This window comes from Entelurus aequoreus, linkage group LG02 (assembly GCF_033978785.1).
Source record: "Entelurus aequoreus isolate RoL-2023_Sb linkage group LG02, RoL_Eaeq_v1.1, whole genome shotgun sequence".
NCBI lineage: Eukaryota > Metazoa > Chordata > Actinopteri > Syngnathiformes > Syngnathidae > Entelurus > Entelurus aequoreus.
Window position 1 is genome coordinate 52,618,846 of NC_084732.1, and position 14,390 is coordinate 52,633,235.

The window sequence follows — 14,390 nt, forward strand, 5'->3', positions numbered from 1 at the left end:
AGCACACAAAGAAAGAGGAGTTCTTTAGAGTGCCAGCACATTGCAAAATGTTTTCATGTATTTCATCTTGAAAGCTGATTACGCTTTGTGCTTCATGTGTTTCACCAAACATCCACCCTGCTCCCCCACACACACAGAACTTGATACCCACAAAGCATTTTGGAATACGCAGGATTTCCAGGGTGTTTTGGATATCTCACACCAGCCCCGGGGGTACGTGAACAGCCCTTGACGAGACGACACACGGAGCACTTGGTCTTATTCACAGGCTAACTTGCTGTCAAAGCTGGAGAGGGCTATGGCGAAGGCTTGAAGGGCACACATTGGGTAGTTATAGTCCATGGTGAAGACATCCTCCGCTACACGGCCAAACTGCATCACGATGTAGTCAGCTGCATAAAATGATAGCGAATGAATAAAGCTTGAACATAAGAAATTGCACTGTTTATAAATTCTAGTAAAAGACAGCAGGAATGTTCCTTAATTGTCAACAACAACGACACTGCAACACTGACCAGTCCGCAACCACAGTAATGAACCATAATATACAGTGTTTCACAAAAGTGAGTACATCCAGAGGCGTAGCACCAAATTCTGGGCCACCATACACAAGACTCCGTAAGAGCCCACTAAACCCAACACCACACACTTGGTATGTTTACATGCACTAAAGCAGAGATTCTCAAACTGGCTCCATCTAGTGATAGGCCAAAGAATCACTTGATGAAAGTACAGTACAACTGTTTGACTACTCCTTGTTATTACAAACGACACAGTGAATTATTTTCAATTGCTGATTAATTAGATGTTTAATTTTTACATCACTAAATAAAATAGGAATACCGATGTTGTGAATGATCTGAATGAATGAGATGGATGAGGTCTTCAAGTCCTGTGATCTACTGCTATTTATTTTTGTCTACCCACTAACAAAACATATTTACAATATTTTTACTGTTTATTAATTATTTTTTGTTATAGACAAGTGTCAAAATACGTCCATGAAGAGGTTTGTCCAGTAGTCTTCTCTCTGGCGTCATTTTACATAGCTTAAGTGTCTTCTTTGAGAACGATTTAGTCTAGATCTGACCAGTCTAAGTCTTTGAGCATGAAGTGATTAAGCCTACTCGGATGAGCGGCGAAACTTCTTCTAAGACAAACCAAACAGTCCAGTTACGATCGGATGTCCTGAGATGACAAAGACCTGGATGAATGAGAACATTCATAGACATCTTCTTTGAGAACATTCTCACACTTATTAAACAAGTAGGTTTTTATTTTATTATATACTTAAAAAATATTGACTTACTATAAATAAAACTATAAGCTGCTACTTAATCCTACGTTTTGAACCCTGCGGCTTGTACAAAAGTAAAACAGTACGGCTAATTTATGGATTTTTCTCCACTGATGGCCATAAAGCAAATAGTTTTAATTAAAAACATGCTAAGACATATTTTAAAGTGTGTTTTTGTTTGTGCTATCGTTTGGACGAATTTGCTCACTGCAGGTGCTGCTGGGTGAATAAATGCTGACAAGTGTTTCCTGCTCTTTTAAGCTGTGAACTTTAAGCATTGCATTGCTGTTCTGTCTTCTAATCATTCATAGCATTTCTAATCATGAATTCTTCATTAATCACTCCAAGTAATGTTTATAAGTTTTACAGTATAACTAAAACTATCCATACTTCGTACTGTTGGAATGTTTTCATGCATATTTGTAAGTGCTATCGTAATGTAATGAAGCCAGCATCGTTAGCAGAAGCTAATATGTTCACACGTTTACAAGTGTCTGTGTTAGCATTATCTCCTTACAATTGCATTCTTTTTGTATTGTTTCAGTTTCACAAATTCCTTAGTTTACTAATGAATTCTCCAAGACATCACCGTGGAGATATTGAGTCTTTTTAGCTGATTGGAGAGCTAGCTTCCACAACGATTACGTCTGTTTTGTTTGATCAGCCGTTTGGAAACAATGAAGGTATGTAAATAAACATTTATAAAATCTTTTTGTGTAAATAACTCATTTCACAGCATATATATCTGCAGCGTATAGTCTGGTGCAGCTAATATGTGGGAAAAATGTTTCTAAAATTTAGTGAGTGCGACTTATATACCGGTGCGCTCTGTAATCTGAAAAACATGGTATTTCAGCTTCTATATCTGTACTTGGTGATTGTTGGAGTAAAGGGTCACTCCCACAGCTGGCTTGTTCTTCTTTGCCTGCAAATAATGTAGTATGACAGGCTCCATTTGATTGGTGAAATGGAGTCAAACATCACTAGTCCTTACTCAGAAGTCTAGTCCAAAATTTTAGCTGATGAGCCAAATGAATAAGTCTTTGCAAGCAGTAATCAGCAGACTATAAATAATGCTGATATAAATAAATGTAACGATCAGAATGAAATTCAAAGCAACAGAGTAAAATGTAGCATGTTATTACCCACTTCTGTTGCAAAGACAAATGGTTTGGTGAAAGTGCCCACCAGAAGAAGTCAGGTGGGTACTGTCACATGACTCTTTTTCACCAATCCAACATAAGCACTTGTGACTCCAATCAAATAGAGCCTGGCAGTTACATGACCACAACACTACCCAACACTGTAAAATCAGACATAATGTGCGGTCTGATGAGGCAGCACACCTCTTCTATCAATGTTTACCTTACAAACTACGAAAAGGAACAGCTACAGTAGGATAGGATAGGATGTATATCATGTAAGTCATCTGTGTCAGAAGAAATTTTCCCATTGCAGCCTACAAGAATTTCACTTCCAACTAAACAAAACACAATGCGCTAAATAATAGATGTTTTTTTCACTCACTACTCTAAAGTATATCCAAGTTTAAGTTAATCATTTGTTTATTGTATTGTCCCTTTTATTCACTTTAGTGAGGTACTGATAAAGACAACAACCATATTAAATACAAAGTAGTTGAACTCACGGTCGTTGTCATGGATGATTTGGAAATTCTTGACAGAGGCCTGAGTAACTCTGCCATGAAAGTTGAGCACATATGATTGTGTATCATCATTCCACACTGGGGTTTTGTTATGGAGTTCAATGACACTCTCTGTGTTGTTGATCTGCCACTGTGCCAGCAATGACTCATGGTCCTATAATACAATCAAAAACGACAGAACAGCATCACCCAAAGTGATCAGATAGAATGTAATGTTTCATAGACGTGATTGGCACATGTGTGTATCAAGGAACATACATTTCGTGGGCGAATCGAAACTCTCTCATGGTCCATATTCATTCCAGGGATGATGACGCTCATTTTCCGAGGTCCCTTAAATCCTAAGACATTAGTTTCCTGGGTTTTAAACAGAAAATAATTGAATCATTGATATTCCAAAAAATATCAAATATCAGTATAAATTAGGAGTACAAATTATTTAAAATCTTAACAGTGATTTTCTGCACCCCATTGCAATGGTTAAAATGATTGTCAAAGTAATATATAATGCATCAAATCAGTATAGCACATCAAATAAATGATGCAAGAACTCACATAGCAAATGGCTGCCAGCTCCTGGCGCATATTGCTGTCTTCTAGGCTGGTGGTGGTCTTCATAGGGTTCAGACCACTGTCATATACCGTAAATTTGGTCCCCATGAGGTTTGACCTGCAGTAAAAAATGAAATGATGACACAATTTTGCACCTTGCAGTATTTTGTGTGCTGAAGACAGTTACAAAGATGTTACGTATGCTTCCACTGTCTTTCGTGCTTGTGACTTATTCTCAGTCAACATTTATTATACAAAAAACATACTGACATGACTGTAAATGTCTGGTTTGTCACTGACAGTTTAGTTATTTTTTGGTTTTCCCTCTGTCTTTATTTCCTGTAAGCCCTCTTATTTTGGTTCAGTTTCCTGCTAGTCTCCCTGAGCGCTGTTCCCCTCAGCTGCGGCTGATTGGCACCTGGCCACACCTGGTGTCAATCAGCCAGCTGCTATTTAGACTTGCTTTGACCTCCAGTCAGTGCTGGAGTATTGTCGTTCGAGCTGATACTTGTCGATGTCTTTGTTTGCGGTAAGCTGTTCCTGTTTACTAGTTCCTATAGCTATTCACAGTAGTGATGGGTTGATGAGGCGTCATGAAGCGTTTCAACACATTGCAAAACTGTATTGATACTGTGTCAATACTGTGTCACTAAATACTGACATTTGCTGGACATTAAAAATCCCTACAGGCAACCTATGGACCGACTCAACTGACACTGATTTTATGACCTAGTATATACAATAATATAAACCAAGTCATTGTATTTCATTTACGATTATTTCATATCTTCATTTAAGTAAAAATATATTTTTATGTTTTTTAGATACAGTCAAATAATGTGAACATGTATCATAACATGGAAATCTAAGAGAACGAGTTGTGAATGAAAATGCTTGTGGACTGTGATTTTTTTAAATTTATTTTTTACACATTTTTATTTAAAAAAAACAGTTTTTCCAACGTATTCAATTTTAGACGATTTCTTTCATTGATTGATTACAACTTTTATTAGTAGATTGCACAGTGAAGTACATATTCCGTACAATTGACCACTAAATGGTAACACCCGCATAAGTTTTTCAACTTGTTTAAGTCGGGGTCCACTTAAATTGATTCATGATACAGATATATACTATCATCATAATACAGTCATCACACAAGTTAATCATCAGAGTATATACATTGAATTATTTACATTATTTACAATCCGGGGTGTGGGATGTGGAGGGGGGGGGGTTTAGGTTTGGTTGGTATCAACACTTCAGTCATCTCTTCTTAGTTATTATTTCTCCGGCTGTAGAAAAGACCCGCTCACAGGGCACAGAGGAGGCGTCAGTGCGACACAGTTTGCGTATCGGTCACGTGACCAAAACAGCTCATGATCGGTCACGTGACTTTCTAAAAGCGGTACGCGCACCGACACAGGGTTTTGCTCTATGAGCTCGAAGCATGCGCCGATGCATCGGTGTTGCCGGACCCGGTTTGCTGTCTCCTAGCTTCTTGTTTTCCTGTTAGCTGTATCCAGTTAACCGTTAGTTATTCCTAGTTCCTGTTTGCTCGTTCCTGTTCCCTGTCTCCAGTTTGCCTGTGCCTGTTTCCTGGTTTGTGTTTTGCATTATTTTTATGGACATTGAATCATGTTTTCCCGCACAAATCCTGTCTTCTCTGCATCTTGGAGTTCGTCACCAACACCCTGTGACAGTAAAAGTACACTACCGTTCAAAAGTTTGAGGTCACATTGAAATGTCCTTATTTTTGAAGGAAAAGCACTGTACTTTTCAATGAAGATAACTTTAAACTAGTCTTACCTTTAAAGAAATACACTCTTTACATTGCTAATGTGGTAAATTACTATTCTAGCTGCAAATGTCTGGTTTTTTGTGCAATATCTACATAGGTGTATAGAGGCCCATTTCCAGCAACTATCACTCCAGTGTTCTAATGGTACAATGTATTTGCTCATTGGCTCAGAAGGCTAATTGAGGATTAGAAAACCCTTGTGCAATCATGTTCACACATCTGAAAACAGTTTAGCTCGTTACAGAAGCTACAAAACTGACCTTCCTTTGAGCAGATTGAGTTTCTGGAGCATCACATTTGTGGGGTCAATTAAACGCTCAAAATGGCCAGAAAAAGAGAACTTTCATCTGAAACTCGACAGTCTATTCTTGTTCTTAGAAATGAAGGCTATTCCACAAAATTGTTTGGGTGACCCCAAACTTTTGAACGGTAGTGTATATCAATCAATCAATCAATCAATGTTTATTTATATAGCCCTAAATCACAAGTGTCTCAAAGGGCTGCAAAAGCCACAACGACATCCTCTGTAAAGAGCCCACATACGGGCAAGGAAAAACTCACCCCAGTGGGACGTCAATGTGAATGACTATGAAAAACCTTGGAGAGGACCGCATATGTGGGTAACCCCCCCCTCTAGGGGAGACCGAAAACAATGGATGTCGAGTGGGTCTGACATAATATTGTGAAAGTCCAGTCCACAGCGGATCCAACACATCAGCGAAAGTCCAGTCCATAGTGGGGCCAGCAGGAAACCATCCCGAGCGGAGACGGGTCAGCAGCGCAGAGATGTCCCCAACCGATGCACAGGCTAGCGGTCCACCCCTGGTCCCGACTCTGGACAACCAGCACTTCATCCGTGGCCACCGGACCTGTGCAACTCCCCCTCCGTAAGGGAGAGGGGAGCAGAGGAGAAAAGAAAAGAAAAGAAACGGCAGATCAACTGGTCTAAAAAGGGAGTCTATTTAAAGGCTAGAGTATACAAATGAGTTTTAAGATGGGACTTAAATGCTTCTACTGAGGTAGCATCTCTAACTTTTACCGGGAGGGCATTCCATAGTATTGGAGCCCGAATAGAAAACGCTCTATAGCCCGCAGACTTTTTTTGGGCTCTGGGAATCACTAATAAGCCGGAGTTCTTTGAACGCAGATTTCTTGCCGGGACATATGGTACAATACAATCGGCAAGATAGGCAGGAGCTAGACCGTGTAGTCTTTTATACGTAAGTAGTAAAACTTTAAAGTCACATCTTAGGTGAACAGGAAGCCAGTGCAGGTGAGCCAGTATAGGCGTAATATGATCAAACTTTCTTGTTTTTGTCAAAAGTCTAGCAGCCGCATTTTGTACCAACTGTAATCTTTTAATGCTAGACATAGGGAGACCCGAAAATAATACGTTACAGTAATCAAGACGAGACGTAACGAACGCATGGATAATGATCTCAGCGTCGCTTGTGGACAAAATGGAACGAATTTTAGCGATATTACGGAGATGAAAGAAGGCCGTTTTAGTAACACTCTTAATGTGTGACTCAAACGAGAGAGTTGGGTCGAAGATAATACCCAGATTTTTTACTGAGTCGCCTTGTGTAATTGTTTGGTTGTCAAATGTTAAGGTGGTATTATTAAATAGATGTCGGTGTTGAGCAGGACCGATAATCAGCATTTCCGTTTTCTTAGCGTTGAGTTGCAAAAAGTTAGTGGACATCCATTGTTTAATTTCATTAAGACACGCCGCCAGCTGACTACAATCCGGCGTGTTGGTCAGCTTTAGGGGCATGTAGAGTTGGGTGTCATCAGCATAACAGTGAAAGCTAACACCGTATTTGCGTATGATGTCACCTAGCGGCAGCATGTAAATACTAAAGAGTGCAGGGCCAAGAACCGAACCCTGGGGAACTCCGCACGTTACCTTAACATAGTCCGAGGTCACATTGTTATGGGAGACACACTGCATCCTGTCAGTAAGATAAGAGTTAAACCAAGACAAGGCTAAATCTGACATACCAATACGTGTTTTGATACGCTCTAATAAAATATTATGATCAACAGTATCGAAAGCGGCGCTAAGATCAAGAAGCAGCAACATAGATGACGCATCAGAATCCATCGTTAGCAATAGATCATTAGTCATTTTTGCGAGGGCTGTCTCCGTAGAGTGATTTGCCCTGAAACCGGATTGAAAAGGTTCACAGAGATTGTTAGACGCTAAGTGTTCATTTAGCTGCTGTGCAACAATTTTTTCGAGGATTTTCGAGATAAACGGAAGATGGGACACCGGCCGGTAGTTTACCAAGAGATCAGGATCGAGGTTAGGTCTTTTGAGTAGAGGATGAATAACCGCTTTTTTGAATGCTAGTGGAACAGTGCCAGAGGAAAGTGATAAGTTTATAATAATTAACACTGATGGACCTAGTATTACAAAAAGCTCCTTGATAAGTTTCCCAGGAATTGGGTCAAGTAAACATGTTGTTTGTTTTGTCCCATTTACACATTTTAACAATTCCTCCAATGTTATTTCATCAAAGAGAGAGAAACTATTTTGGAGGGCAGTGTCCGTCGTATATACAGTCGTATTTGTGTTAATAGAACCCAGTTGTGGCTGGGATGCGTTGTCTTTAATCTCTTTTCTAATGAGTTCAATTTTCTTATTAAAGAAATTCATAAAGTCATCTGCTGAGTGGGTGGAGCTACTGGGAGGAGTCCCTTGTTGGGTTAGCGATGCTACTGTACTAAACAAAAATGTAGGATCATTTTTGTTGAGGTGGATGAGATTTAAGTAATATTTAGCTTTAGCTGAGGTAAGCATGCGTTTATAAGTTATTAAACTATCACTCCATGCTTGATGGAAAACCTCAAGTTTAGTCGCGCGCCATTTGCGTTCCAGCTTTCTACATGATAATTTATGGGCTTTAGTTTCTTCTGCAAACCATGGGGTACGCCTTTTAGGGGCCCTTTTTAGCTTTAGCGGTGCTATACTATCAATGGTGTCGCGCAGGGCGTCTTTAAAGTTGTTAGTGAGGTTATCAATCGAGCCCACATAATTTGGGAATGGTGCCATTACCGAAGGCAGTAGGTCAGCAAGAGTCGTCGTTGTGGCAGCATTAATATTGCGGCTGCTATAGTAGTTATTATTATTATTATTAGTTTGTTGACAATGAGTCAGAACTTCAAATTTTATAAGGTAATGATCGGACATTACTTTAATGTACGGGAGTATCGTAACTTTAGAGGTGATGACACCCCTGACAAGCACTAGATCTATCGTATTACCGTTGCGATGCGTGGGTTCATGTATTATTTGTGTAAGACCACAGCTATCAATTATAGTCTGGAGCGCCACGCACGAAGGGTCCGATGGGGTATTCATATGGATGTTAAAGTCTCCCATTATGATTATATTGTCGGCGTGCGTCACTAGATCAGCAACGATCTCTGAGAATTCACTGATAAAGTCCGAATAGGGCCCTGGGGGGGCGGTAGATAACAGCCAGGTGGAGAGGCAGCGGTGTGACAAACCTCATAGTAAGCATCTCAAACTAGTTATATTTATTATTTGGGTTTGAGGTAAGGTTAAAGTTTTTGTTGTATATTAGTGCGACTCCCCCACCCCTTTTAATGGGACGGGCAATATGCGTTCCCGCATAGCCAGGAGGAGACGCCTCACCCAGCGCAAAAAACTTGTGTGGTTTGAGCCAGGTCTCAGCTAGACCAACGACGTCAAGATTGTTGTCTCTAATGACCTCATTAACTAATAACGTTTTGGAAGATAATGATCTTATGTTTAAAAAGCCCATATTATAGGTAGTGGGCTGTTTTGAGGAGTTTTTGTTGAAATTATCCGTAGTAGCAATATTAATAATGTTACGTTTATTGTGCGTAGTGCACTTTAAAAAGTTTCGACCATATCTAGGAATTGATATGACAGGAATTTTCAGATTGTTTGCTTGGTGCTGCGATAAACTGAACGCATCATAGTTTGCCACCTCAGTAGTATGCATGTCCACCTCTGCAGAAAAAACATTATGTGAGTTGTATATTATTCTAAGAGAATTGCTATGTGTGCAGGGATTATCCAGCCTGGCGCTGGCTATTTCTAGTTTAACGGACTCCTTAGTAGCGCTTCTTTGAGGATTAGCCTTTAGCTTTGTTGTTAGCCCCGCCCGGCATCCCCGCTTCTGCTTCCGAACACACCGCTTACGTCTCTTTCGTTGACGGTCCCCGCTGGTAGTGGACCCCGCTGCTTCAAAGGCCACTGCTGGATGTAGCTCGCGAAGAATTCCCAAGCTAGCGAGGAGGTCCACCGTACACGCATCTTTCAGCCCAAAATGGCCCGATCTCTCCACATCCAGAATCGTATGTCGGTTGTAAGTGATCACGGAGGGACCACGCTGTGAGCCAGCCATGAAATTGACTGAATTGACGGGTATTTTTGCCAAATCGGTCTACACTTCCAAGAGCGCCTGCAAGAAGCTGCCGCCATCAAAGCGCCGCCATCTTGGTATTGCTTGTATGTATATTGATAATTGTTACATGTTTTGATTGTAATTTACTTTGTATTCTTACAAAAGAGTCTTTATTTATGCTTAAAATTAATCAATAAAAATCATGTTTCATCAGACTGGAAACGCGTATTTTCAATTATGCTCCCTTCATCGTTACATAAACAGTATATATATATATATATATATATATATATATATATATATATATATATATATATATATATATATATATATATATATATATATATATATATATAAGACAGCAGAATTGTACAAAAAACTAAACATTTTGTCCAAATAAAAAATCCATCAAACTTTTTGTTCCTCAAATAATTCCCATTCCTGTGACTTATACAATTGAAACATTTCTGAAAACTAGCTGTTAGTGTCACCCATTTTTCTATCACTGCATTAGATTCTCTGTGTTCCCTTTTTTGGAAAACTCTTCAAATCATACCAATATTTAAAGCTAATGACCTTCCACATTATTGTCAACTGATTCCAACTCTTTCGGTCGTATCCAAAATAATGGATACAACGTCTTTATAATCAATGAATCGAACATCTTGAAAACAATGAGCTGCTAAATAACTGCCAACATGGCTTCCGTTCCAAACATTCTGCCCTATCTGCATTATTATTGTTCACAGAAGACATCAGATCAGCAATAAACAAAGGCCATTTTACAGTAGCTGTGTGCATAGACCTCAGGGAAGTATACGGGGTGGGTGATACTCAAAATTTAGAATGAATCTGATACAAAGTAAATACAAGGCTCGTATTGCCGATACTGACACCGATAGTTTGACCAGTGATGTCATTATCATTCAATAATTTTGTGTACAGCAAAAACTGTATATTTACAACAAAATCAGATCCAACCTGTCATTTTCTATATCTGAAATCTATTTACGTGTCATCGGTCGGCCAAATCCAGCCCATGAATGACACTAGACTGGCCACCCGAGTTCGATTCACAGCTTAAACTTAGACAAACTTCAAAGATCCACAAGGGAAATTGTTAGACATAGTGGTAACATTTTTGCAGCAAATTCCTAAAACTACCAGAGCGCTTGGACTTAAACCAGTGTAAACACAATGGCATATCTAACATCTAATGTTCTATAGGCCAGTGTCCATGCAGTGTACACTTGTATTTTGCATTTTTTTCTAAAATGTGTAACTCTTACAAAAAAAGAAAAAGATCAAAAACAAATGTACACAACATAGGATGCATGTTTTCAAAATAATCATAAGGAGAAGTCAGGCCCTTGGCGTCCTGGAAATGTGGCCCCAAGAACAATTTAGTTAAATGCTGTAGCCCTGGTCTACAAGATTCACAAGAGACTTCCCGGTTAGTTTCATCACTGCATTGTCTCAGGCAAATCCCCTTATTTTTCCAAATTACACAAATTAACACGCCATTAATATCTACTTTATAGCTCGAAGTGCTGTAAACACGAGACATGCCCAGGTCACATGATCATGATCCAAAGAACTTCGAACTTCTCCTTGTCAAAAACAATTATGGGGGAAAAGTATTTTTTTCACCCCATCACAAAAGTGTGGAGCGCTTTTCCTTTCTACATTTGGACAATAAGTACTTAATCACAATTTAAAAGGGTGCACAGAAGGTATCTCTGGGCCAGTTCCTGCTGTGAGCACGGGACATACCTGGACTGAAATGTGTGGATGCCTTGTGTGTGATTGTGTTTTTAAAGTTAAAGTTAAAAGTGCCAATGATTGTCACACACACACTCTGTGCGGTGAAATTATTCTCTTCATTTGACCCGTCCCCACAGGGGAGCAATGAGCAGCAGTGGTGGCCGCTCCCCGCCAATCATTTGGTGATTTAACCCACAATTCCAACCCTTGATGCTGAGTGCCAAGCAGGGAGGTAATGGGTCCCATTTTTATAGTCTTTGGTATGACTCGGCCGGGGTTTGAACTCACAACCTACCGATCTCAGGGCGGACACTCTAACCAAAAGGCCACTGAGCAGGACCTTTCCTTTTTGTGCTGCAGATCAAAACCTGCTGCAAACCAGTTTTTAACTGAGTCAGGCTCCATTAACCGGGACTTAGCTGTACTTTTTAATCTTTCCTGTTTAACATGAAATGGTATTTACCATTTTTGGCAAAAACGGCAATGAGGAGAGAGGTAGTAGTAGTGGAGAGAGCCACGCGCACAGCATCATCATACTTAGTTATGAGTAGGGATGATGTTCGAAACCGGTTCTCCCGGTTTTTCAATAAGAAAAGAACCGTTCGATAAGAAAAGAACCGATTCCATGGACTCAAATCCCTTTATTTATTTTTTTTAATTTTTTTTGTCCTGTCCAGGTTCTCAAGCAAATCATATAGTAGATGTAGATGCCCATATCGGCTGTTCAGATTTACTTTACAAAAGAGAAGTGTAGGATACTTCTCTTGTTGCCTTATTTGTATTTGACTTTATTAAATGTATTTATATTATCATTTGATGCAGCCGGGCCGGAGCAGGAGGGGATAGAAAGAGAAAAAAATGAAGACAGGGGGGGTACTTGTATATGTACAGTATGTGTATATGTATGTTTGTACAGTGAATGTATAAGTACAGTATGTGTATATGTATGTTTGTACAGTGAATGTATATGTACAGTATGTGTATATGTATGTTTGTACAGTGAATGTATATGTACAGAATGTGCTTATGTATGTGTGTACAGTGAATGTATATGTACAGTATGGGTATGTGTATGTTTGTACAGTGAATGTGCGTGTGGATGTACGAACTTTGAGTATGTACACTACCGTTCAAAAGTTTGGGGTCACATTGAAATGTCCTTATTTTTTAAGGAAAAGCACTGTACTTTTCAATGAAGATAACTTTAAACTAGTCTTAACTTTAAAGAAATACACTCTATACATTGCTAATGTGGTAAATGACTATTCTAGCTGCAAATGTCTGGTTTTTGGTGCAATATCTACATAGGTGTATAGAGGCCCATTTCCAGCAACTATCTCTCCAGTGTTCTAATGGTACAATGTGTTTGCTCATTGACTCAGAAGTCTAATTGATGATTAGAAAACCCTTGTGCAATCATGTTCATACATCTGAAAACAGTTTAGCTCGTTACAGAAGCTACGAAACTGACCTTCCTTTGAGCAGATTGAGTTTCTGGAGCATCACATTTGTGGGGTCAATTAAACGCTCAAAATGGCCAGAAAAAGAGAACTTTCAACTGAAACTCGACAGTCAATTCTTGTCCTTAGAAATGAAGGCTATTCCACAAAATTGTATGGGTGACCCCAAACTTTTGAACGGTAGTGTAGGTATGTACTGTATCTGTGTATGTATGTGGGAGCGTAGGTATCTATGTATGTATGTATGTATGAATAACGGTATGTATGTGAGTATATGTGTATTTGTATGTACAATATATTTGACTCCCAGTGTGTGTGGGAGCCAGAGTACGACTCCAGCCACCCAGAGAGCCCAACCCACAAACAGCAGGTGCGGTTCCCAGAGAACCAGGGACCACCGGCCCCACGCAGCAAGGCTGGCCAGCGACAGGAACCCCAGAGCCAGGCCCACCGTGCCGCCCGTAAGAGCCAGCAGCAGGCCCCAGACAGACGCACTTGGCAGAGGACAAGGCAGGAGAGAAGCAGGGGACAGCCAGACCTCAAGCCACACCCCACACGGGCAGAAAGGCGTGACGCCCCGCCCGGGGGGCACAGAGACTCCCCGCAACCAGACGGGAAGACCGCCCCCGCCCCACCAGCAACCGGGCCCCACCCTCGGCGAGCACGGCGCAGCCCGCCACCCCACCCAAGCCGACCGCCGCAGGACCGCCGCAGGACCGCCCAGCACGGGGCCACGGGAACCAAACACCCCACCCGCAGGGACCCCAACGATGGAGATGGAACAACCAGCAACCACCCTGTCGAGTTCCCCCCTGAGGGAGGGGAAAAATAAAAAATAATCGAATCCCTTTTTGAGAACCGGTTCCTGTTATCGAGGCCACTATAGTAAGGAAAAAGAGTTGGCTCTTTATTCGAATCCCTGGGAACGAATCCCGTCCCACAGGAAATGCCCTGTGGAACGTCCCAGGAAATGGTGTAGCTCAGTCATTAGGCGGCAGATACAGAAGCCGCAACAACAATGGACCGGAAAAACCGCCTCAAGGCATGGCTTCATTTTACAAAAAAATACGACAAGGAAACGGCTATCTGCAATTATTGCCAGGCTTTGCTCTCATGTAAGGGGGGAAGTACAACAAGCATGATGAAACATGTTCAGGCCGTACATAACCTGAAGGTTAGAGAAAGGTGTCATGGAGAAGCAGTGACAGAGATGACGAAGCAAACCCCTCTTCTTCTGCTTCAACCTGCAGCGCCAATTCCAGTGATAGTGCTGGTGAGTAACTAACGTTAACTGTTGCTGGTTAATTTCCATATATGCTCAATCGTAGCCTTTAGGCTAAAATAACGTTACCTCTTATGTCAACGAGGACTGCAGTAATGTTACCTGGACTAACGTTACCTAAGCATAGTCAGTGGCTAACGGTAACGGTAACGTTAGCCTTTTTGT

At 40.7% G+C, this 14,390-nt stretch overlaps 1 protein-coding gene across 3 annotated transcripts in view; it reads right to left on the reverse strand.

Annotated features, from left to right (window-relative positions):
* The window catches only part of tub (TUB bipartite transcription factor), a 244,290-nt gene that overhangs the window by 975 nt on the left and 228,925 nt on the right, over nucleotides 1-14,390 (reverse strand). For all 3 annotated transcript variants that reach the window (XM_062028977.1, XM_062028983.1, XM_062028987.1), the window contains exons 9-12: nucleotides 3,519-3,633; nucleotides 3,222-3,320; nucleotides 2,946-3,117; nucleotides 1-392 (exon numbers count right to left, since the gene is read on the reverse strand). The exon at nucleotides 1-392 is cut by the window's left edge and continues 975 nt beyond it. In XM_062028977.1, the coding sequence (XP_061884961.1) occupies nucleotides 259-392; nucleotides 2,946-3,117; nucleotides 3,222-3,320; nucleotides 3,519-3,633 (520 nt within the window). In that variant the 3' untranslated portion in view covers nucleotides 1-258. The remainder of the gene's footprint in view (nucleotides 393-2,945; nucleotides 3,118-3,221; nucleotides 3,321-3,518; nucleotides 3,634-14,390) is intronic.